We start from the raw sequence: 23428 nt of genomic DNA on the forward strand, positions 1-23428 counted from the left end.
TATGGATGGAAGCCATAGCATTTATCTTGTTGAAGAGTTTGAGGTCTGGGTGCACCTCAGCACCGGACGGGCTTCCGGGGGCCCTGGCTCTCTATCTCCTTTCCTAGCTAAAAATACCCTCTTCTCGCTACCCACCTCCCCGCGGGGACAGGTCTGGGGTGAGTGCCAACCCCATCCAGCCCCAAGTCAGCGCCTGCCGGCTCCACTGGGTCCCCAAGGACCTGGACCTTGTATCCTTAAAACGTTGGCTGGGCATGGAATGACAGGGTGCACCATGTGCTGGGATGCCGGGCTGGGGTGCGGGTGTCTCTGCTTTGGTGTTACCCCGACGCTTGGCAGGCCTAAAGGGTGGCAGGCAGTGTCGGCTTCCCAGAGATCAGGGTGGAGGGGGCCTGTGAGGGGAAGGGTGAGGCTGCATTGACCAATTTGCTACGACCTTGGCATCTGCAAATACTTGGGTTTTCAGGGGTGTCTGTCCCTGTCCAGCTTTTCCAAAGATCTTTGGGCTAAGGGCATGCACCCCTTACCAGAGTAAACACTCCCAAAACCATCCCTTCTTCATGCAGATCAACTCAACAAGGTTTCCCAGGTGCCCTGCAGGGATTCATGCTGCTGGCCCTAGCCCATGGCTGTTCTCTGGAAGAGGAGTTGGAGCCAGGCCCCTGGCTGGGAGCTCTATCCAGCAGCCTACAGCATTCTCGAGACAGGAGGAGCAAGGAGATGGATTTCCCACTCAGTTTCAGCTGAATCAGCCGATGGTGGCCAAAACACCAGAACCTTCACGTGCTGTGGAAACCCCTTAGGGGCTGTCCCTGGCCTCAGGTTCTCCAATGTGGTCAGAGCAGAGTCTCAGAGTTGGTCTGGGAGTCCAAAGCTGTACTCCTTGAGACTCCTTTGCCCAGGTGGGTGTGTGTCCCCATGCAGGGGAAAGAAACCCCCACCCAGGCCTGCAGGGACCTTGGCTTCCTGTCTCCCACCCACTTCCAACATGCCAGCCACAGAGTGGGGTGGAACCCACCAGGAGATGGAAATGTAAACAGTGTCTCCCACAGCCTGGGCTCTGCACCCAGTCTCAGGCTCCACACAGGGCCACCCAGAAGGCCGAGCGTCCCGGTCACACCCACTCCCAGTTGGTATGGATTGTCCCCAGGGAAAGGACACACAGTCACGCTTGGTGAGACTCATATATTAAGGTCCCGTCTGGACAGCTATAACAGATTGTCCCCCATCCCCACAGGAGTTAATTGTGTCATAGACACCACGAGCAATTGAGGCAGACCTATCACCAACCAGTGGGAGGGATTCTGGGAAGTCAGTGGTCCTGGAGCAGTGTGCGTTAAGAGCAGGTTCCCTTGATGCCGCTCAGGTTTCTGGCTACCCATGTCCCTGGTGGGCAAAGTTCTATGTGAAGATCCCAGAACCAAGGCTCTGGGCAGCTGAGATACACACAGAGGGGTCCCAGATAAAGATGTCTGTCACCCAGGGCCTCCAGATGATATCTTCTGGGTGAGCCACTCCTGCCTGCAGGACCCTGGTCAGCCACCTCACTGGAACCAAGAGGCCACACTGGGGACTGTCTGGTACCTCTGGTTCCATTGCAGCTTTCTGCATGCCTTGCAGAATGCCAGGGCTATGCTCCCCAAACAAGGCCTGAGTGTCTCCCTTCATCGAAAGTATCACCGGTAGCCCAGGCTGTCCCTGTTTGGCTCCTGCAGGTACTGAGCCAGATCCCCTGGGCTCTCGAAGTTATCCACATGGATAAAGGCATCAGGGGGCTGGAAGCGTTCTTAGCTCTTCCTGCTGGGCCCCAGGACCACTGGCACGGCCCAGGTTTCCAGAGCATCCTTCCACAGCTTCTCTGTGATGTAATTTGGGTGGAGGGAGTTCTCAAATGCCAGATAAAACTTGTATCTGGCCAGAGTCTCCGCCATGTTCCTTTCAGAGAGCCTCACATGTCCTTGGCCATACACATCCACGCGGAGGCGACTCCGAGGCACCTGGGCTGACTTGGAATCCCAGTTGGACACGACTCAGTCTTGGCAGAGATGTTGGCCTGGGTTTGGACTAGAGGCTCCAGCCACAGCTCCAGCCAGCCACAGGGCATGAAGATGTCCGAGTCGCTGCAACAGGACATGGTGAGGGTGAAGTAACCGTCCAGGGCTGATAGACTGCAGCAGTGACTGGACGACTACAGGAGGACAGAGCTACTGACCAGTGGAAGGGGCCATGTCCACAGTAAGATGAGGAAAGGCCGGAGGACACAGGTGGCTGGGGTGGAGGTTGGTCCTGGGTGGCTACCAGGAGCTGGAGGGACAGGTTGATCATGGGGTACTTGGACACAGGAGAAGAAGCACAAAGCCAATAGAAGCTGCTGCAGCAGCCCTGAGAGGCACACACACCAGGAACACGGTGCCCTGGCTACTTGGGTCATATCCATGAGCCAGGAGACCTGGGAAGAGGAGGGAGGTCACTAACTGCTGTGACTGCTGTGCTGTGTCTGTGTGTGCTATGTGAACATGAGGTGTTAATGTTACTGGCCACTTGAGTTTTTCTGAAGGGACTCATGTAGCCTACGCTGGCCTCAGATTGCTCCGTAGCTGGGGATGCTGTTGAACGCCTTCCCTCTCCAGCGTGGACGTCCACATCCAGCCAAATTTGATAGAGGTTGTTCTTGTTTCTTATATGACTGGTGACGGTACTCAAGGGAATGTCATTTACAGCAAAGAACCACAGACCCAAGGACCTGGCCTCTGGGGTCCACCTCCTCCTAAATACAGGAGAAATGACCCTCCACCTGGGCAGGCGTCTCCAGGAAAAGCTGCTCTCTGGTTTCATCTGGATGCCACACCTTCCCATACTCTTCTCTTGTTTGTTCTGGATAGAAATTCTCACCGAAGTTACTGGAGTTTTAATTCTAGGATTCTGGCTGGAAGGGGTAAAGACGACTTGTAAGGTCTGAGGTTACAGGTGAGGTCCCATGGTCATCTGCAGAAGAAACTCACTGCGAGGGCCTCTGCACTCCCCCAGTCCTGGAAGCATCCATCATTTAAATGAGGAAGCTGAGTGTCAGAGACAGGAATGTATCCAACCATGTACAGTCAGAGCCACTGATGACCCAGACCCACCCTTATCCCTTCCCGAACACCTCCCAGACTTACCGAGTGCTGCCCCAATCTACACACAGCCCAGACCTATGGACTGATGGGGAAGTCATCCTTGGATGCCATCTGACTAGGGGACCACAGAGCCCTTTCTGCATGACTGTTGGGAGCTGCATAGGTCAATGTCAGGTGTCTTCCTCAATGTTCCCAGCCTTATATTTTGAGACAGAGTCCAGAGCTCATGCCTGATCCTCCCGGCTCTGGGATCTGAGGAATGTGTGTGTGTGTTCCTGCAGGCTTTTCTGTGAGTGCGGGGGACTTGTGCTCAGGTCTCCATCCTAGGGCAACAGACTGAGCCGACTCCCCAGCCCTTACTGTTTGGATTTTTGAGACAGGGTCTCATGTAGCCCAGGCTGACCTCAAACTCATGGTGATCTCCCAATTGCAGCCTCCCTGGGTGCTGTGGCATTTGACCCTGCCTAGCTTAAGGGTCCTGCAAATCCTGGCACTTGGGGCTGGCGATGACTGGGCAGTAAGAACACTGGGTGCTCCTGCAGGGGAGTCAGGTTCCTCCATTCCCATCTCCCACACAGCAGCTCACAACCGCCTGTAACTCCAGCTCCAAGCACTACACCGCCCCCCTCTGGCCTCTGCAGGCATTGCACCCATATACATACAGGAATGAATAATAAAATACACCTGGGGGTGGGGGGAGAAGCAGTAGGAACAAAATAAGGAAAGAAAAAGAAACACAGGTGCTGAGCACGGCTGTCACTAAGAAATTCCACATGAAAATGTCGATCTCTGTTTCCTCCTACTGCCTTTTCATTGCAACCAGGACTCTTGGTCCTACATGGTGGAAGGAGAGAAGCAATTCTTGCCAGCTGCCATTTCACCTCCACACACGGGCCATGGCATGCATGCATGGACACATTATACGTAAATTAATGCAAGTTTTAAAAATAAAGTAGCATGTATATTAACTTTTTTGTGGGTCATATGTAGGAATATCATGGTAGGTCTGTTGGACTATGGTGAAGTTTGGGGAGCTGAAAAAGTTCTAGAAACAGATGGCCAGGATGGCTGTTAGTCTTCCTAAAGCTTTCCTTTCCTTCTGTCAGGGATGGAACCCAGGGTTTGGGGCAAGTAAGGGGAGTGAGGCTGAGCCCCACCTCCAACCCATCACTGGGAATTCTCTGCTGGCTCCACTCCCTGACTATGCCCCTGCCCCTCACTCCCTGGTGTAGGGTGTAGAGTGGAGTTGGAGGTGTTCTAGGCTGGAGGTCCACCCCTGTTCTCACCTATCCCATAACCCTCCTGTTTACATTCCCTGCCCTATAAGTTGAATCAGGCAGGTAGGCAGAGTAAGGGATAAATCCAGGTCCCTAGCAAGCTGTCTGGAAAGAAAGAAGCAAGCAGCACAGCAGGTTGGCCCAGCCTTGGGTCTGAATGGATCCTCTCCTGTACCTGATGATTGCTACTCCAATAAATTATGTCCCTCAAGGATAGAGAGTTCAGGATCAGAGTTTACATAATCCTGGGATGGGCAGCCCTAACCCACTGAGAGTGACGGCTTCCAAAAGTGACCCGAAGAGCACAGATCAGAGAATAAAGAAGGGGCCCAAATTCTGTCTACACCACAAGGTACTTTCCCTAGAACAATGGGAAAAGCCCACCTTCCTGGAATGGAACAAAAGCCAGTAAAACCCAAGCAAACAAGAAAAATGCCTGCAAACCACAGCTTGGTATGCTAACACACTTCTGATCCCAGTACTCCAGACGCTGAGGCAGGAGGATGCAGCATTCAGGGTCACCAGGACTCTATGGCAGCCCCATCCCAAAACAACAGAGGCTCTCAGTGGGCAGTGCTCACCCAGCATGCACGGAGCCCTGGGTTCTGTCCCACAAGCCAGGCATGGTGGCACCCACTGTCATCCGGGCATGGTGGAGGTAGAGACAGGAAGATTAGGAGTCCAGGGTCATCCTTAGCTATATAAGAAGTTTGAGGCCAGCCTGTGCTGTGTGAAACCCTCAGAAAGAAAAAAACAACAACAGGAACAACTGAAAAGACAGTCAGAAAAGCCCCTCTCTGGATATGTTGTGTGAGCAAATGAACAGACCCAAGGGCCCAGGTAGCCTGTGGACTATATGATTTCCAGTCCAGCTCTGGATCAGCATAAGGTTTAAACTCCTCTAACTCCATCCCTCAAAAGCCAGGAAGAATCTCCCTGCTCCACAAACCCAAGCTGGTGGACACTGGCTGCTGGTTCTGGTCTGGACCACTCTGCAAGCCATCAGACCCTTCCCATTGGTCCTAGACCAGCCCTGGCTGCTACAGCAAGGGCAGATTAGAGGAAGGACAGACTAGAATGGTCTCTTCCAAGAAAGATGTTCCAGAGTGAGACAAGCGCAATTGTCATCCCAGGTGGCCTTACCTGGAGTAGGAAGCAGCCTCGGCCCAAGAGCTCGTCAGCACCAGTTGCCTTTCCTGGGTACTGAAGAACTGAGAGAAGAGGAAGAAGGAAGCGTGTGTCATTTTATCCTTTATGTTCCCAGCCCATTTCCAGGGCTATCTCAGCCACAGGCATCAGCCTCCGGAGGAACAGTGCCCTGAATTCAAGGTCCCACCCATGCCTTTGGCTGAGGCTGTGTGGCTCAGCACACTAAGGGTTCCTTAGCCCCTTATCTAGATGCGAAGGAAGGGGCTAAGAGCACCAGAGCTATGAGGCAGTATAAGTCCAGAGTGCTTTCAGCAACTGTGGAAATGTGACAAAGACAGATCTTCATGACTGCTGATGACGAGGCTGGGGGGGGGGGGGGCGGTCACACAAAGTCACCCTTGAGCACAGGGCAACTGGAGCCAGAGAGGCATCAGGTAGAGGGATGGGCACATGGGCATGTGGCTCGAGTCACTGTTCCAGCAGAGCAGACACACTCGTGTTTGTAAAACCATTGTTTCCTTACATAACTTGTCCTGGCGATCAAGGAAGCTTTCTCATGGCAGACAGAGAATGTTCTGGAAAGTTAGTTTTGAATCAGAATCTGTCTTATCTTGGAGATGTAAATGGAAGCCTGAATTCTCTGTTCCACCAAGTTTTTTTTCTGCGTTGTGCCACCCGCAGTCCTGTCATGCTGCGTTTATGGGTATCCTGGCACCCTTGCTGAAGGACATGCCCATCCTCTCTGGGGCTGAATTAGTCAAGCAGAATGACTTCTGAGTTGTCTATCTTAATGTTACCTTGCCCTAGGCCCATGGCCAAGCGTAGGATGGGTGGGTGCTCTGTGGGGCACCTCTTCCAGGAAGCTACCCTGGGTTAACACCCCAGTCCTTCCAGCTCTCTGCCTCCCCTGAGGCCCCAGTGGCTCAGTTTGTTCCCGCTGGCTGGATTGTCTGGTGAGGACAAAGATGCTAGGATGACACAAAAGAGCCAAAAAGATGTTGGATTTATTTCATGGAATAAAATGACTTCTTGAAGCACGTCTACGGGGCAGCGCCGCAGCGTTCTTGTTTAATAGGGGCCCGCTGTCTGCAAGTACCCGGGGGTTACAACCTTGAGCCTGGCTTTGGTCACCGAGGCAGCCCAGAGCTGGGCTCTTTTCCCATTTCTACAGCACACCTCCCTGATCCACGGTCTAGCAGCGGGCTTCTTCGTTGAGATTTGGTTTCTAGATGTCCCTAATTGCCATAAAGAGAGCTTGGCCGTCCCAGCATGGATTGCCGACGTGCCAGGAGGCTTTGCCTTCCCACCCAGGAGGTAGTGTACAGAAGTCTGAGAGGTCCAAGACCCCTGCATTCCATCCAGTTCTGGCGCGAAGTGGCTCACTCTCATTTGACCCATGGCCAGATGGATTGTGGGGGTGGCGCTGGGGATCGGCACACATCAGCACGCAGGTGTGAGGGCCCCTGAAAGCCCCTGGAGCAACAGGCATCCATCCATCAGCAGCGTGGGCCGCAGTGGGCTCCAGCAGGCCCCGGGGCTGGCAGGAATTTTCCACAGTCCTAAGCCCGACCCTGCTGAACCTCCTGCAGGCTGGAAGCCCCTGGGTGCAGCCCAGATCATCCGGCCGGTGACAGGGAGATGCTCCCAGGGGCAGAACCATAAGCCTATGACCCCAGGCTGAGCCCTGATCCTCAGCTGAGCCTATGACTCTGGGCTGAGCCCTGATCCTGGTTTGACATGGTGACAGCCATGCCTCTGTCCCAGGTAGTGGCATCTGAGTGCTTTGTGGATGGGAGCCTGGCACAGACCAGTGTGACAGAATCTGCAGCCGAAGCTGTCTTTCCTGGGACTGGCAGGGGATATACTCTTTTCTCTAGTATAACACTATATGCTCTTGGTGGCTTTTTTTTTCCTTTATCACTTTTTCTGTATTGAGTGCAGTAATATCATAGTAAAAAATTCTTAATAATTCTAAGGTGGATTTTTTTTAAAAAAAAGTATGACAGAATTGAAATAATGATTATTGAATCAACTAGCAACTTAGAAAAAGTTTTATGAAGAAGAGAATATAAATTAAGCAGTTTCCCCTGGGTACATAATTATTCTTAGAAAGGTACAGAGAGGAGTCCTTGCAAGAATAGATTGAGGAAGTTAATGAATACACATGAACATGATGACGTGAGTTCAGGAACAAGGAACTCATCTATGTAGATTCCAAAACCTCAAGTAGTTAGAAAATAGAAAAGGTTGGTCAACAGACAACCAGACCGTGTGTCAATGGAATAAACTTTCTCATTACGGCCATGGCTGTGCAGGACAGAAAGAAAGATCCTGCCAGTGTGAGCTCTCAGGTAAGCACTTGGAGTAGGTGTTTAAGACACAGGGTGCTAACTGTGATGCTAAAGATGTGATACCAGCGATGGGCAAAAGGTTCAATATCTGCTGGGGAAAAGAAAGCGCATAAGAAAGAAACTGATAAAGATTAAAAAAAAAATCTTCACAAAGTTATCAGCTGCTTCCTTGGAGCATGTTTGAAGATTATAAAACCGAAACCGTATGCTTTGTGACACTGGGATGAAGTGAAGAGAGAGACTTGAGCTCCCGTTTTTGAAACATGCTGGATCTGGCCTCCAGCACCCGGCCTTGGGCTGAGTTCCTAACCTACGCTGAGCCCAAGTCCTAGCTGAGCCCCAACTTGGGATCTCAATTGCAGATGAGGGAGGGTTGGGGTTCAGAGGTCATTCAGAACTTCTCTTCCATGCTGTTTCTTCTGACCCCTTCCAGAGAATTCTATCTCTTCATGGGAACTAGGAATGAACCTGCAGGTGTGTGTGTGTGTGTGTGTGTGTGTGTGTGTGCATGAATATGTGCATTCATTAAGTGTGTGCAGGAGTGTGTGCATGTGTGTATGAGTACATGCATGTGGATACATGAGTTCATGTGTGTGTGCGTACAAGTATTTGTATGCATACATTAGTGCACCAAGTGTGTGCACGTGTGTGTGCATGCCCACGTATGTATTGAGTGTGTGCATGCATGTGTATGTATATGAATGTATATTGTGTATAAATGAGTGTGTGTAGGACAGAGGTCAGCCTCAGCTGTCTCCCTTGTTCTCAGTCTTGTTTTCTGAGGGAAAGTCTCACTGGCCTGGACCTCACCGGTCCATCTGGTGATCAACAGGTCCCAGGCATCCTCCTGTCGCCTCCTTCCAGTGCTGGGGAACAGGCACACACCAGTAAGTGTAGCTTTCCCATGGGTTTTGGAGATTTAAGCGCAGGTCCTCATGCTAGGACATCCACGAGCCCTTTGATGGCAGGCAGGACTGCAAGAGTCACATCTTCCCTGAGTACCCTGCCCCCTCACAACTCTGTCCCCAATTCAAGCCACCTCCTCAGCCACTGTTGGCTTTTATGCCTCCTCTTCTGCAAACACTTTCTTTTCAGAAATGTTTTGTACTACCTGATCTTCCTGATCCCCACCATGGTCCCACAGCCGGGCAAAGTAGACAAGGACTTGAACACAGCTGCCCAGCCCCATGATGAGCAGAGGGACCAGCCACTGACTCCCCAGAGCCATTCCTTGAGGACAGGGGACCCCTGCCCAGTGGGGGACCAGCATTCCTCCTGAGATGCTGTAGGACCTGAGGCTTCTTTGGACTCTCTCTGAGCGAGGGATGCCGTCCGTCTAGGCAGGGGCTGGAAATCCCTTCCCCAGACTCAGAACCATCGCCCATTCTGATGAGGGTCTTGGCTCTTGTTAGGTCCTAAGAATGCTTCCCTCAGCCCCAGCTTACAGGCCTGCTGGGGATTTCATCCCTGAGACCACAGGCTGCAATGATGGAGGGGACCTGTTCCCAGGCTGGGGAATGCTTCACCACCCTGGGTGTGGGGCCCCATGCCCATTCCCCATGGACTCAGGACCAGCTCTTCTCCTGCTGCTTCACAGAAACTCCAGTAGAGGCCTCCTGCACCCCTCTGCACACACCTGAGTCAGGTGTGCTGTGTGGGTAGCTCAGAAGCCACAGGTACACAGGATCTAACTCAGGTCAGGGTCACTGGTGGCTTTCAAGGGCTCTTTGCATCTTTCCACCTGGGCTAGCTGGAACATACCACTGGGTTCCTCGTGTACTCACTGTGAAGATGGGGAGGCCTTGATTCACCACTACCCACCCTATCTCAGTCTCCCCCTAGGCATTGTTTCTGTTTGTTTTCTGAGACAAGGTTTCTCTGTATAGCCCTGGCTGTCCTGGAACTCACTTTGTAGACCAGGCTGGCCTTGAACTCAGAAATCTGCCTGCCTGCCTCTGCCTCCCAAGTGCTGGGATTACCACGGCCTGGTTCCCTCAGCATTCTTGAGAGTAGCACCCCTACTCCAGACTTAGAGTGTTCCAGAACATTTCAGATACCCTCATTTACAGTCCTAGCACCCTCCCCCCCCACAGCAGGTGGGTCTGTGGATCCATCTGACCTCAGGCTTCTTGCTTGGGGCTTGGGGCGTCCACCATTCTCTAGAAGCTGTGTGTGTTTGGACTGTAGCCTCCCTGGTGCTGAGATAGACGAGGCAGGCTGGTCCAAAGGCAGTGAGTTATCTCAATTGATTGTTCAGTCAGTGACAGACTGAACTCCTGATCTACTCATTCCCCACACTACTGCACTTGACTAGAGATAGGGTGAGACAAAACCCACCTACCCTGGAACTCCCCTAATGTGCCTTAAATTGGGCTTTCGAGCTCATTTGGGTGTCTCTCTATCTTGGTAATGGGGAGAGCCCATCACTCTGGACTTCTGCAGAATAAAGCACTCTTTGTGTTGACATACTATTTGAATCCAGGGAGTCATTCTTCAGAGAATCATGGACCCTTACCGTGCCAGCACCGTCTGTGGGGATGGGAGGCTTTGTGACATCCATCCAGGAACCTCAAGGGTCTTTATATATGTTTCTACAGAATTGTGAACAAGAGTGGGAAAACACAGCATCCCAAGCCTAGGCCTCAGTATCCTCCCCCTGTTATTGTTAAGAACTTGGCCTGGACTGGTGTGGGGGCACACATCATTAATCGCAGCAGTAAGGAGGCTGGGGGGGGGGTGAGGGGCAGACCTTCATGAATTTGAGGCCAGCTTGGTCTATAGAGTGAGTTCCAGGACAGCCAAGACTATGTAGAGAGACCTTGTCTAGAATGAATGAATGAATGAATGACTTGGCCCCTCCCTGCCTCCCATCCCTCCAGTGCTGGGAGCTGTGGAATCCAGCCAGAGTGGGGCGGGGGTGGGGGGGACTCCGTGTGACAGAAACCTGGCATCCCCCTTGTTGCCCGCCCCCGGACTGTCCTCACTCTGGGGCCCCTGACACGTTGGGGTCTGCCTGCCCTGGCACTCCAAACTTGCCAGGTTCATGCTGCCTTGGTTTCAGCGGGTGGTGGGCGAAGAGGTGGGCCAGGCATGCTTAATCTCCAATTTCTGGAAATAAATGTCACCAGGCCATCTTTTGTCAAGTAGAGGGAAGAAATTTAAAAAGAAAAGAAAAAAGCCCCTTGCCAAATAGTGTGTGAAGAAACAAGACCTTGTAGGTGCAGGGCAGCTGGGAAGCAGAGAACATTCCAGAGACCATGCTGGGACGGAACAAAGGGGCCTTTCTCTCAGGCATGTCTTGAGGAGTAGAGGTGTGATGGTTTGAAAAGTTAAGAAGAAAGAAAGGGAGAAGAGAGAGAGAGAGAGAGAGAGAGAGAGAGAGAGAGAGAGAGAAAGAAAGAAAAGAAAAGAGAGAGAGAAAGAAAGAAAAGAAAAGAGAGAGAGAAAGAAAGAAAGAAAGAAAGAAAGAAAGAAAGAAAGAAAGGAAGGAAGGAAGGAAGGAAGGAAGGAAGAAAGGAAGGAAGGAAGGAAGGAAGAAAAAAAGAGTCAAGAATTTTGCCAGAAGGAAAACAGTGAGGCTGTGAGGAAGAGGTTAAAAAACATAGGATTTTTAGGGCTTTTATTTGGGGGACTTTCTTTTTCTAGGACACCTGTACCACACTAGGATAAAAAAAAAAAAAGAGCTAGAATGTCAACAACCCGGGCAACAGGCCCAGCGCCATGGGGAGCGTACGGAGATGCCACGTGCTGAAGATGCTCTGGAATTTGTCCCCATCCGCCCTGCCATCCCATTAGCATTCTCTAGAGAGCCATAATTTCCCCTTCCCTGGACTCTCAGAATGTTCCGGAAGCTCTCATTTACAGCTGGAATCCACCTGCCAGCCGCTGAGCCTTTCAACAGCCCAGCTGCAGTCCTCAGACCTGCCACCTCCCAAATCAGCATGGTGACAATTCCAGAAACTTTCCTGTCCAAATGGGAGGAGAATTGGGTGTAAGGCCAATCTCTGCCCCTCACCCTCCCAGGACCCTCTGCTTCTTCACTCTTCTGACCCCAGGACCTTTGTGCATGTGGAGTAGCACCTCCCAATGCTGTAGGGACTGCGACTCAGTGGGTAAAGGACTCATCCAGCATGTATGGAGCCCCAAGTTCCACCCCCAGCTACAGAGCAAGCTGGAGGCCACAGTCTGGGTGGGCTCCGTGAGACCTGCCTCATGCGGGGAAATTATCCTCTCACTCCCTGCTCCTCCTCAGAGAAGCATCCTATGCTACAATCCTTGCATCATTTATCCTGGCTTATTCATCTATCTCACCAACTCCTTTGTCTCTGACATTGTTTCCTGATGGAATGGGAACTCAGTAAATTGAATGAATGAATGAGCATCCTATGTTTGATTCCCAAACCTCCCCACCTTGACAGACTCTACCCCCAAACCTGTGGAGCACGATCTAGATCCCCAAGTCTCCGAAGGGCAGTGTCTGAGTGGGCTTGGACAGACTCTGGGGTCTGGGCTCCCAGAGAGACCCCCCGCTGGACCCTGAGAGCTCTTAGCCCCTCGCTGGCCTTGGAGAGGCCTCAGGTGAGCTGGGTCTTCCAGGGTGACACGGGTGGGGCGACACTGGCTCTGGACAGAGTCCTGGGTGGCAGGCACAGGCTGGCTGGGGCTGCTGGGCCAACAAGAATGAATAAACAGCATCTTTCCGCGGCGGGCTGGGGGTGGGGGACGCTTTGAACCTCCAGCTTGACTGGGGATGTTTGCACAGGGCTGGCAGCCAGGGGGGTGTCATCAGGACTAAAATTAGCCTGTTTCCCGCTCAGCCCCTCCCTGCCGGCCAGGAGGGAGGCTGGAGCCTGGCGGGGCCCGTAAGTATGGTGGGCCAGACAGGAGGCATAAATCAGAACGGTTGATCCAGGGAGCCACCCGGGTGTCCACATGGTTATTGCTGGCCTATTATTTCCATTTGACAGACAGAAAAACTGAGGTATGGCGACACAAATGAGCTCACAGTCACAGGGCCCACAAAGTGGTAAAGCCCCAATTCGATCCAGGGTCCAGAGACTGCAGCATCGCCTTTGACAGCTCCCTGAAGGCTGAAAGAACCAGAGTAATGTGACTGGGAAGAGGCACAGGGCCCTCGCCTTACTTGGGAACTCGAACATTCAGGGCGCTAAGGGGTATTTTCTCTCTGCTAATGTGCTAAGGAACCCAGGGCCTCATTCAGGACTCCACCCTGACCACGCCCCCAGCCCCTCCCTGGGGGATTCTGGGTGGGACTTCACCTCTGATCACACCCCCAGGCCTCTCACGGAGGGATTCTAGGTAGGTGCTCCACCTCTGAACTTTACTCTAAGCAGCTTTGTTTTTTTCTGGGCGAATTCCCAAGAGGTGTGGGGCCAGGGTCCCCAAGTTTTCATCTCCGTGGCTCGGCTTAAGGTTGCCTGGAGAAGGATCTAGAGTTAGTCCTGTACCATTGACAGGTTGTCAGTCATCAGGGACATCTGCTTCAGTTTGCTTACGTTCCCAGTCACGCTGGGTCGCCAGGAGTCCCAACCTCCAGCAGACAGTTGGAACAAGCACAAGCCTGCCGTGCTGGGAGACTCCCTCTGTGATTTCTCACCTTCTGTGGTTCCTCCTGTAATTCAACTCAGGCAGCTGCAGCTCCCCAGAGCCATGCAGCCTTAGAACAAGGTTCGAGCTGGCTTTAGTGGCACATACCTGTCATCCTAACGGGAGGCTGAGTGAGGCAAGAAGAGGATTATGAGTCCCAGGCTGACCTGGGTTGCTTCGTGGTAAGAGCCTGTCTCAAAACAGAAAAACAGGCCTCAGGGGTGTCTAATGAGGGCCACTCAAAGAGGCCTCCTCTCGTCAGTCAGGTGACTACTGATGGTCTTTCCAGGTGTCAGGTGTCAGAGACCAGCTGCATGGGAGGGGACAGCAGGTCACTTCTCTCACCCTCCTCTGCCTTCCCCTGCCTGTCAGTCCCTGCTCCACACTGCTGGTGATTTATTCTTAGTGGGGGCAGGGTAGGGAGGCAGGATGGTGTGGGTCAGGACAGTGTGGGTAGGAGGGGGCTGGATAATAGGAGTCAGAAGAAATGAAGGCAGACCAGGAAGGGAGACCTCAGAGGACCAGCCCAGGACAGGAAGTGACCACACCCTGCTCCCCGCACTCACGCACATTCAGTTTCTTCTAATGTTGAGGGGAGAGACCAGAGATGACCTTTGGCTGTCCCCAGACCATGCAGATGGGGACCAGGTCCTGGACCTCTAGCTGCCAAAGGGGCGACTGTGGGGCCAAGTGAGGCTGCACATGTGACAGCCGGACATTTGGATCTTCACAACTGTGCTGGGACTTGGAGGAGACTCGGCTCAGGGAAAGGACTGAGCACCCAGCACCCTGGGTTCTCCTAGCCATCCCACTTTCCGTCCTTAAATCCATCTCCCATGCTGCTCCTTGCTTGTCTTCTCCCAGTAAACTCCTACACATGCTTCAATACCCCTTACTCCGTGGATGTCTGGATATAACAGGGATACAAGTGTTGTGGCACCAGTCAGATTCCTGGCTTTCTCTCCATTTGCTGTGTGACCTTAGAGATGTGGTTATCCTCTCTGAGCCTTGTCGTCATCGTTGTCTTCGTCTTCTTCTTCTTCTTTCTTCGATTTATTTATTTATAAGCACACTGTAGCTATCTTTAGACACGTATCAGATCTTGTTATGGATGGTTGTGAGCCACCGTGTGATTGCTGGGAATTGAACTCAGGACCTTCAGAAGATCAGTCAGTGCTCTTAACCACTGAGCCACCTCTCCAGCCTGAGTCTTGTCTTCTAAAATAGCAAAAATAATTACCATGCTTCCATCAAGAGGCTCAAATAACAACAGATAAATGAAGCTTCATGCACATTAAGTGGGCTGGGGGGGGGCTCACAATGGCACAAATGAGGACCCGGGGCCAAGGGTACTTACTCGGCTGCACTGAGGAGGGGCGATGGTGATCTCCCACAAAGCTAATGTGCTCTGACCACAGGATCCCACTGTCACATTCTTAGTATTTACCCAAAGAAGATAAAAACTTGTGTCCACGCTGAACCCACCTCTGTTTGTTGATTTTTTTTTTGTTTTGTTTTTTGAGTTTTTGGTTTGTTTGTTTGTTTTGAGACAGGGTTTCTCTGTATAGCCCTGGCTGTCCTGGAACTCACTTTGTAGACCAGGCTGGCCTCGAACTCAGAAACCCGCCTGCCTCTGCCTCCCGAGTGCTGGGATTAAAGGCGTGTGCCACCACGCCTGGATTGTTTGTTGAACTATTTATGTGATCTCTATGATTTGGAGACAGACAGGATATCCTTCAGGCAGGATATCCATCGGTAGCACATGCCTGGCATCTCTGCACCCAGGAGGTGGAGCCTTGAGGATGAGTTTTAGGCTACACAGTGAGACTATATTGCAAAGAGCAAGGACAACAACAAATATCTACATGCCCTCCCCAGTGAACGGAGCACTATGCAGTACGTCTAGAAAATGGAATAGTATGCAGCTTTAAAGAAGGGGCCAGTGGGCATGAAGACTAGAGAAGCCCTTTAAATGGACATGACTGAGTGGAAGGAGCCACTTTGAAAAGTTGGTGGTCCTTGAGCTACAGGGCAGAGGAGTGCAGCAGTGAAACATGGAGGGTTTTAGGGTAGAGCAGTGGACACTTTTGCACACTCAAGGCTCTGGGGTCAGCTCTTGATAGGACCTATCAGCGGCAACAAATGTCCCTGTTCCTACAAGTCTGGGACCTGTGTGAACAAAGGAACAAAAATGGTGATTTATGGGACTCTGTCCTTCAGGCTGTTTCACTGGAAACTGAAAACCGTTCACTGATTAGCACTTTACAGGTTGTGGGCACAAGGCAGGCTACCTGGGGAGTGGGCTTTAATGAGGGTTGGGGAGGCATACTCTTAAGAGGGCTAAAATATTATACTGCCATTAAAAAGAGCAGGCGGGACTCCAAATGCTCGGTACGATGGGATCCGAGCTGCAGTTAGAGAACAGATGAAGTCAGTAGAGCCCCGAGGAGAGAAATACAAAGTCCCGAGGCCTGTTGGCAGGAGAAAGGGGACACCAGGAGGGGTGGCCGAGATTTCTGCGGAACCTTCAGGCCAGCCCAAGTGTGTTTTCCTTATTGAAACACACACACCATAAAGTATATTTTAGACATAGAAAGACAGAAGTGATTTCCTTAATGAGTGGGCCTGCAAGTTTCAAGCTAGGCCCTGGCAGCTGCGGCCCGTTCCATGCAGGTGTGGGCGGGATGCTCAGCAGCCCCCCTTCCTCCCCACCCACGACCTGGCTCACACCTTCCCTGCTCAGGTTTAGGGCCCACGGGGCCTCTGGAGGTGAGGGAGGCAGCGACCACCCAGCACTTCTGGGAAGCCCCAGGGGCCTTGGCAGGCTGTGAGGGGCCTGCCTGTGTGCTGATGGGGGTGGGGAGGAGGGGTGTGCTTCCAGGAGGACCCAGGAATAGAAGGCAGGCCGTGTGTGCCTCGGTTTCCCTTGGGTTAGTCTGTCCTTGGGAGAGGGCTTTACTAAGATGACTTTTTTGCTGTTGTTTTTTCATTTGACTTTTTCAAAACAGGGTTCCTATAACCCAGGGTAGCCTGAAACTCTCTATGTGAAAAATGATTCTCCTGATTCCACCTGCACTACTGGGATAGCACATGTGTCCCACTCTCACGTGACTCAGGCGTGCTCTGTGAGTCTGCCTGAATGGCTCCCACCCCATCTTGCCTTGTCCTGTGGGAAATATACCTTAGCTTAGGCTTGACCCAAGATAGCTGGCTGTCCTGGCTAGGCGGCTCTTCCATAGGAGTCAGACTCCCACAGTGCATTTAAAATCACATTTATTTGTGTACTTTGTGCCACAGTCAGAGGACAACCCAGGGGAGCCTGTTCTGTTTCCGCTGTGTAGATTTTAGAGACTGAACCTGGGTTGCTAGTTCAGGCCTTGGTGGCCAGCAGCTAACTAGAGGCCTCACTCAGACAATAATTCCATGTGCTGGGATGGGACGAGGGGTATAACAGCCAAAACCTAGCCTAGTTCCACACAGGGACACACGGGACGAGATGACACGTGACAACATGGTGCAGCCGCTGGAGCAGAGAGGACTTGAGCCTTGGCCCTGAGGTAGGTGGAGGCCAGAGGTGGGACTCCTGTTAATTCCTGTGGTCACCAGCAGTGCCTGTGGGCCACCTGTGGCCAGGCCAGGGCTCTGGAAGCCTTGTGTGTAGGGGTGGGCTTCAGGAAAGGGGATGCTCAGCATCCCCAGATCTGTGATCGACCGAGGACATCCTGTCTGCTGATTGCCCTCCCTCTTAGGGTCTCTTCTAGGCCTTCAGGGGACAAGACTGGACCTGTGTTGTCATGATGGTCCTACTGCTCCATACAGAAGGCTGCTGGGACATTCCAGATGGGGGCCTCTGTGTGGAGGTGACGTCAGCCTTTCTCTGGCTAGTAAATGTTTATAGCCAATGTAGCCTGGGTTTGGGGCTCCCTCGAGTCTGGTGAGCAGTCACCCCATCCTGCCCCTTTCTGGAGGTCTGGATGCCGGCAGGGGGTTGGGGGTTGGGGGTGGGCTGGCAGGCCATTCTAGCCCTGGCAGCTGGCCCAGAAAGGGCTGGGTGGGCTATGTGCAGAGCCAGCAGCACCCTGAAAGGCAGGGGGCAGGGAGCAGGGAGCAGAATGGTATCAGCTTTGAATGCTCCTTGTCAGGCCCATGGAAGACAAAGCCATGGTGACCAGTGGGCAAGGCAGCACCATGCCAGGTCCTGGTGGAGTGCCTTCTGTCCCTCAGGGTGGATGGATAGTAAAGAAGATGGAGGCCTGACGTGAAGTTACAGGACTGCATTCCCGAGAAGGTACTCCAGTCCATCGAAACCTTTATGGGGACACAGTCAGATCCAAGTACACAGGGCCCAACTGGGAGGGACCTGTCGTGATGACCAGAGGGAAGTCGTTCTTCCCATTTCTGGGGCAGAACTGAGGCTTGGTGCTTGTGTTGAGGGACACAGCCAGGAGCCCAGGTTCAAAGTTGGAACCCATCTGAGCTACAGCACTCTGGGGCCTGGACTCCTGTGCCTTCTGTGCCTCTTGGGGTTTCCCATTCCTTTCTTGGGGAGCCCCAAGTCCAGCTCACACAGCCCTCATGGTAACCCCGAGCTGGCACGTGAGGCTACAAAGGATGGGATTCAGGGAGGCAGGGGATGCATACCACCAGGCTGGCCCTCTGATCAGGTCTAGGCTTCCAGGAGGGCAGACGATGCGGCCCTCTCCCAACAAGTGTCTGGGTCCAGCAGGGGCCTCAGGAGCTAGGTTTCTCAGGCAGGACCCAGACCTTGATTTATGGCCCCAGAGGCTGCTGGAGCCCACTGCTTCCTCCACAGTTGCCAGGAAGCTCGGCCAGTGCTGGGCTGGGCGTCGCTAGCATTCCAGGGCCACCTAAATCAAAGGCTGTCAGCTGCTGGGCAAGGATCCTACAAGGCAGGGACTGGGCCCTGTGTCACCTGGCCAGGCTGAAAGACTCCATCCCTGGCCTTGGGCTTGCGGAGGCCTGCAGGACAGGACAGCCCATACAGGGCTCTCTGCTCCATTGCCCAGAAATTTGGAGAAACTGGTATGTGGGGCCCAGGCATGTTTTCCAGAAGCTGTTGGCTTTGGGAATAGGCCCAGGAGGGGAAGCCCACAACCCGAGCGTGGGGGTGGCCAGGTTGCTACTCACTGGTGGCTGACCATGGGGCTCTGAGCTGCATCTGCAGAGCCAGGTCAGTGGCCTCTGGGCAGCCCACAGCAGGCTGGCGGGCAGGCACATGTGGGCTTCCAGGCCTGCCTGTGAACCCTGTGTGCCAAGTACAGGCCCAGGCCTCTGTCATCTTATCTGCCTTCTGTTATACCCCCTCCCCATTGGCCATCTCATGCAGCAAGCCTGCCTTTAGGACATTGCACACAGGAAAATACAGCGTTTATTTGCCACAGGGGTTTGGCTCACACCTTGGGGGTAGGGAACAACTCCCAGCCTTCCAGCTTGCCGATCTTGAACAGGGCGGCCGCAGTGCCCATGTAGACACAGCCCACGGCTGCGGTCCCATAGCTGTGAGCTGTGGAGAAGGACAGCATCAGGTATGGGGTGCTCCAGGTGTGATCCAAGAGCCTCCCAGGAAGATGGGGTCTGATAGAGCGAGGCTTCCTCAGGGGCCTCTCTAATAGCCCAGCAACAGAGTTAAGGGGATGGAGAAACTGAGGCCAAAGGCTATCCTGCATCAATCCCTTTAACTCAAGAGACATCGTGTGGGGAGGGTGGATGTGGTCAGCCCTGACTCCTGGCAGTGGGGGTACTCCCCTGCTAAAGCCTTTTCCCACAGCTGAACTGTAGCTGGCATGGCTTTCCTGTCCCCAGACCCCTAGGAATACAAAGAGGGAGACAGGCAGTTTGGGGCTAAGTCTGTCCGAGTTAGAGTCAGGCTGTGGGTCACACCCCAATAGTGAAGAGATGGGCAGGGATGCCTACTGCAGGGCACAGTCTCCCCTATCACGGAGCTGCCTGCTGTTGAGAAGGCAGCGACTGCCTTAGGCAGGGGACAGAGTGGGAGGGGCTGGAGTGATCAGTGGTTACATACTGTCCCCAGGGAATGGCCACTCACTGCGAGCTCCCAATGTCAGGCCTCCCGCACAGCCACCAATGAAGTAGTTCAGGGGGTCATCTGGCTTCTCTCGGACCTGTGCACTGACACAGGTGGTAAGGCCAAACATCGCTCCGATAGCAGCTGTAAGGGGCAATGGGGGTTGGAGGTGGGGAAACTGAGGCAGTGACTGTCCTGTGCAGATAATGCTGGGTGCCACCACCCTCTGCCCTTCTGAGCCCCCTAGTCAGTCTTGTAGTCAGTGTCCTAGGGCCCCACTCAGTGGTTCCAGTCGCCTCTGAATGGCCTGTGTCACTGTCAGCAGGACACTAGCTCACCTGCAGTGAATGTGTACCGGCCGACTCTGGCCACTGCTTCCAGGGTGGAATCTGCGGGGTTGAGTGTGACGCTGTAAGCGGAGCCAATTATGCCTGTAGGAGAGAGGGAGAGAGGGTGGAGGTTGTTGGGATGTCTTTCCAGAATACAGCAGAACTCAAATCCAGGGCCACGGCTGCTAGGCCAGAGCCCAATACCTAAGGCAGAGCCCTGCCCCAGTGGGTTGATGCTGGTCCACGACCCCTGACCCAGACCTCCAGCCATCAATATGCAGCTGCCACAGTGCCTCCTCCAGGCTCATCAAAGGCCATAGTTTCCAAGGGTCTGGGACCTCGGCCTAATCCAGTTTGGCAGCAATAGGGCTCAGGATGCCAATCCTTCCACGTGCCGGCAGCTCGGCCCAGACGTGTCCCTACATCTGGCTGGCTCCATTCCTCCCACGCCAACCCCACTGCCACCAGTCAGCTTTTCCATCTCCTCCACCCCCTGCCTCTCCAGAGTTTACACCATGGTTTACATAGCAAGCTGAGGCCAAGGTGGGTGCTAAGTCAGGAGCCCAGGCAGGCCTTGGTGGGCTACAGAGCAGGCATCACAATCAGGCCAGACCAGGCACAGGCAGCCCCACATCACTCCACTGTGCACAGCTCTCTGGGGAAGCTGACACAGGATCCTTGCTACAGGGGCGACAAGACCCACTACCGCCCCTCACCCTCCAGGCCGGATGAATTCTGCTGTTATTCCTTTCATCGGAGTTGAAGTGGCCCAGAAAAGTAGCCTAAGCTGGCCCAGCATAGCTGGTCATGGGGCAGTGGGTGTGGCCGCTCAACTCTTCTCCAGCCTCTGGAGATGTCACACACACCCTTCCTGGTGAGCTCTGGAGTTCTGATCTGAGCACCGAGCACTTACAGATCTTGAGTTTCAGTATCAACACAGACTGAAGACCCTAGCAGGGCCTCAAAGATGAAGCTGGGCACTGGGCTGGAGGCCTTGAAGACATTGTAGCTCCCCAGCCCAGCCATCCCTCTGCCTCAGCATCACTGTGGCTTCTATGTACATGCACAGAGTGTGAGAATGCTCACGCGGGAACCCAACCTCACTGTTGGAGGTTGCTGGGATGTCTTTCCCAGATGCAGCAGGACTTGAACCCAGGGGCACTGGGATTCTTGATTGGGACTGGTGAGGCCACAGGGACCCTGGGTGACTTTGGTGACCACACCTAACAAGCCAGATGTCATGGGACCCAGAGTGACTGACTGCCCTTCACCATCTAACTGCTCCCTTGAGATTCTCCCATGGCCCAGCCAAACCACAGCCAAGCCTCAGCACCACCTGTAGCATGGGACCCTCCAGAAGTACCACCTGCAGCATAGGACCCTCCAGGAGCACCTCCTGCAACATGGGACCCTCCAAGAGCACCACCTACAGCATGAAGCCCTCCAGGAGCACCCAGGAGCATGGGACCCTCCAAGAGCACCACCTACAGCATGGAGCCCTCCAGGACTCTCCAGGAGCACCAGCTGCAACACAGGACCCTCCAGGAGCACCAGCTGCAGCACAGGACTCTCCAGGAGCACCAGCTGCAGCATGGGACCTCCAGGAGCACCACCTGAAGCATGGGACCCTCCAGGAGCACCAGCTGTAGCATGGGACCCTCCAGGAGCAATAGCTGCAGCACAGGACCCTCCAGGAGCACCAGCTGCAGCATGGGACCTCCAGGTGCAGCTGCGCCCAGGAGCTATCCATTCCTAACTGCTGTGCCGGCAGGACAGGAATTCATTCATTCATTCATTCATTCATTCACTGTGTTGCACAAGCCACGTTCATTTATTCATCCATCCTTCCACTGAGGCCCCAAAGACCTCCCTCATTCAATTGTGAGTTCCACCATGCCTCCAAGTTGCTAGATCCTGCTGGGAAGGCAGGGTCACTGCCTTTCTGCAATATCCCCCTTAGGGGAGCCAAGCAGGGAGCTTGGGAACAAAGGAGTTAGGATATAGGGAAGAATTTTCAAAGCTGACATAACTGTCCACTTCCTCCCTCAGTAGCTCTGACATGGCACCTCTAGCAAGGGCCTGCCTATTCTCCATGTCTACCTAAGACAGACTCCAGCCCGACACCAAGAGTGCACACAGTCATCCTCTGGATCAACACCCATGCTCTCTCCATGGCCTCCCTCACAGAGATCTGCCTGCCTTGCCTCCCAAGTGCTGGGCTCAAAGGCATGCACCACCATGACCAGGCTTGTTCTGTCCGTTTTAAAATCCCCCAATCACCTGACCCTACAACACCTGCTTTGTGGGAGCAAAGCCTTGGGTAAACTCATGAATGTGAGGCCTGTGGACATACCGGAAATGTATGACTGAATGAGGCTTTGAGGGATAGCATAAGTAAGTGAGTGAGTGAATGAACCAGGCATGAGGGGCACCTTAAGAGTCTCAAATGCCAAAGGTAACCCCATGACAACCTCAAAAGGACATCTGACCTTCCAAACAAGTGTGCCCTATTTGGAATCTTCCAGAATTAGGTCCTCATGGTGGTGCATACTTTTAATCTGGGAGTTCAGGAGGCAGAGGCGGGACACTTTCTTTGAATCCCAAGCCAGCCTGGGTTACATAGGGAGACCATGTCCAAAATAATAGTAAATCATGCTGCAGAGATGGCTCTCGCTCAGCCCTTCCATTACCTGGGTTCAACTCTCAGCCCCGACACGGGCACCTCACAACTGTCTGCAGCTCCAATTCCAGAGAATCGGACACACAAGACATACAGGTAACACACCAATGAGCGCAACACAAAACTAAATCATTTTGAATCATTTAAAAATAATAGCAAATTAATATGCTCCGTGGTGGCGGAAAATAGAAACAAAACAAAACAAAAATAACAAAAACATCTTCCAGAGGCTAGACTGGGGTGTAGCCCTGTCATCCCAGCACTTGGGCAGCTGAGGCAGGAGGATCATGCAGGCCAGACTGGAGACAGGAGAATCAAGACCTCAAGGCCATTCTCCGCTACACAGAGGGTTTGCAGTCTAGCCTAGGCAACCCTAGAACTTGTCTTCAAAAACTCCGATGACCCGATCACCCCTTAACCCTAAAAACTCCTGAGGACGCTGAAATGACCTTCACATTTTCTCCAGCTTTTGCTCCCTGATATTGACCTACGACCTCTGAAGCCCCATAGGCACTGACGAGTCTACGCCCCTCAAAAGTCTCAACTTCCTCCGCCTTTACAGCCATGGGCCCCGGCGCCCCCGGGACCTCCGCGCGCCCTCTGACCTTTGCTTCCTGACCTCCGCCCTCCGCCCGCCCACCGGCCCGCGCTCACCGCAAATGCCGCCTAAGGCCGTGGTGATGTAGGTCTTGCGATGACACTGGGTGCCGTCGGGGACCTCATGATAGGATTCAAAGAACCGCTTCACCATCGCCATACCTAGCTGGGCTCGCTCGGCCGACCCTAAAGCGTCTGGGCGAGCTCAAGGGTAGCGGGCTAGGCCAGCTCTCGCGAGGTTTCCAGCGCGCAACTTTATTGAACACCTTGGACGCG

General features: G+C 53.4%; 2 protein-coding genes across 2 annotated transcripts; both read right to left on the minus strand.

Annotated features, from left to right (window-relative positions):
- Positions 1-1544: 1544 nt before the first annotated feature.
- Fut6 (fucosyltransferase 6) lies at positions 1545-6355 on the minus strand. The gene is given in 4 exon segments (XM_085833155.1): positions 1545-2029; positions 2032-2188; positions 5537-5604; positions 6340-6355. Coding segments are annotated over 4 exon segments (726 nt in total).
- Positions 6356-18871: 12516 nt separating this feature from the next.
- On the minus strand, positions 18872-23417 carry Ndufa11 (NADH:ubiquinone oxidoreductase subunit A11). Its single transcript, XM_021149570.3, has 4 exons — positions 23210-23417; positions 19885-19977; positions 19568-19690; positions 18872-19024 (listed from the first exon to the last, which is right to left on the minus strand). The coding sequence occupies exons 1-4, from the start codon at positions 23310-23312 to the stop codon at positions 18912-18914; spliced, it is 432 nt and encodes a 143-aa protein (XP_021005229.1). The 5' UTR covers positions 23313-23417; the 3' UTR covers positions 18872-18911.
- Positions 23418-23428: the final 11 nt, after the last annotated feature.

The sequence above is a fragment of the Mus caroli genome, unplaced genomic scaffold (genome assembly GCF_978045245.1).
Source record: "Mus caroli unplaced genomic scaffold, Mus_caroli_1 scaffold_18, whole genome shotgun sequence".
In the NCBI taxonomy this organism is placed as follows: Eukaryota; Metazoa; Chordata; class Mammalia; order Rodentia; family Muridae; genus Mus; species Mus caroli.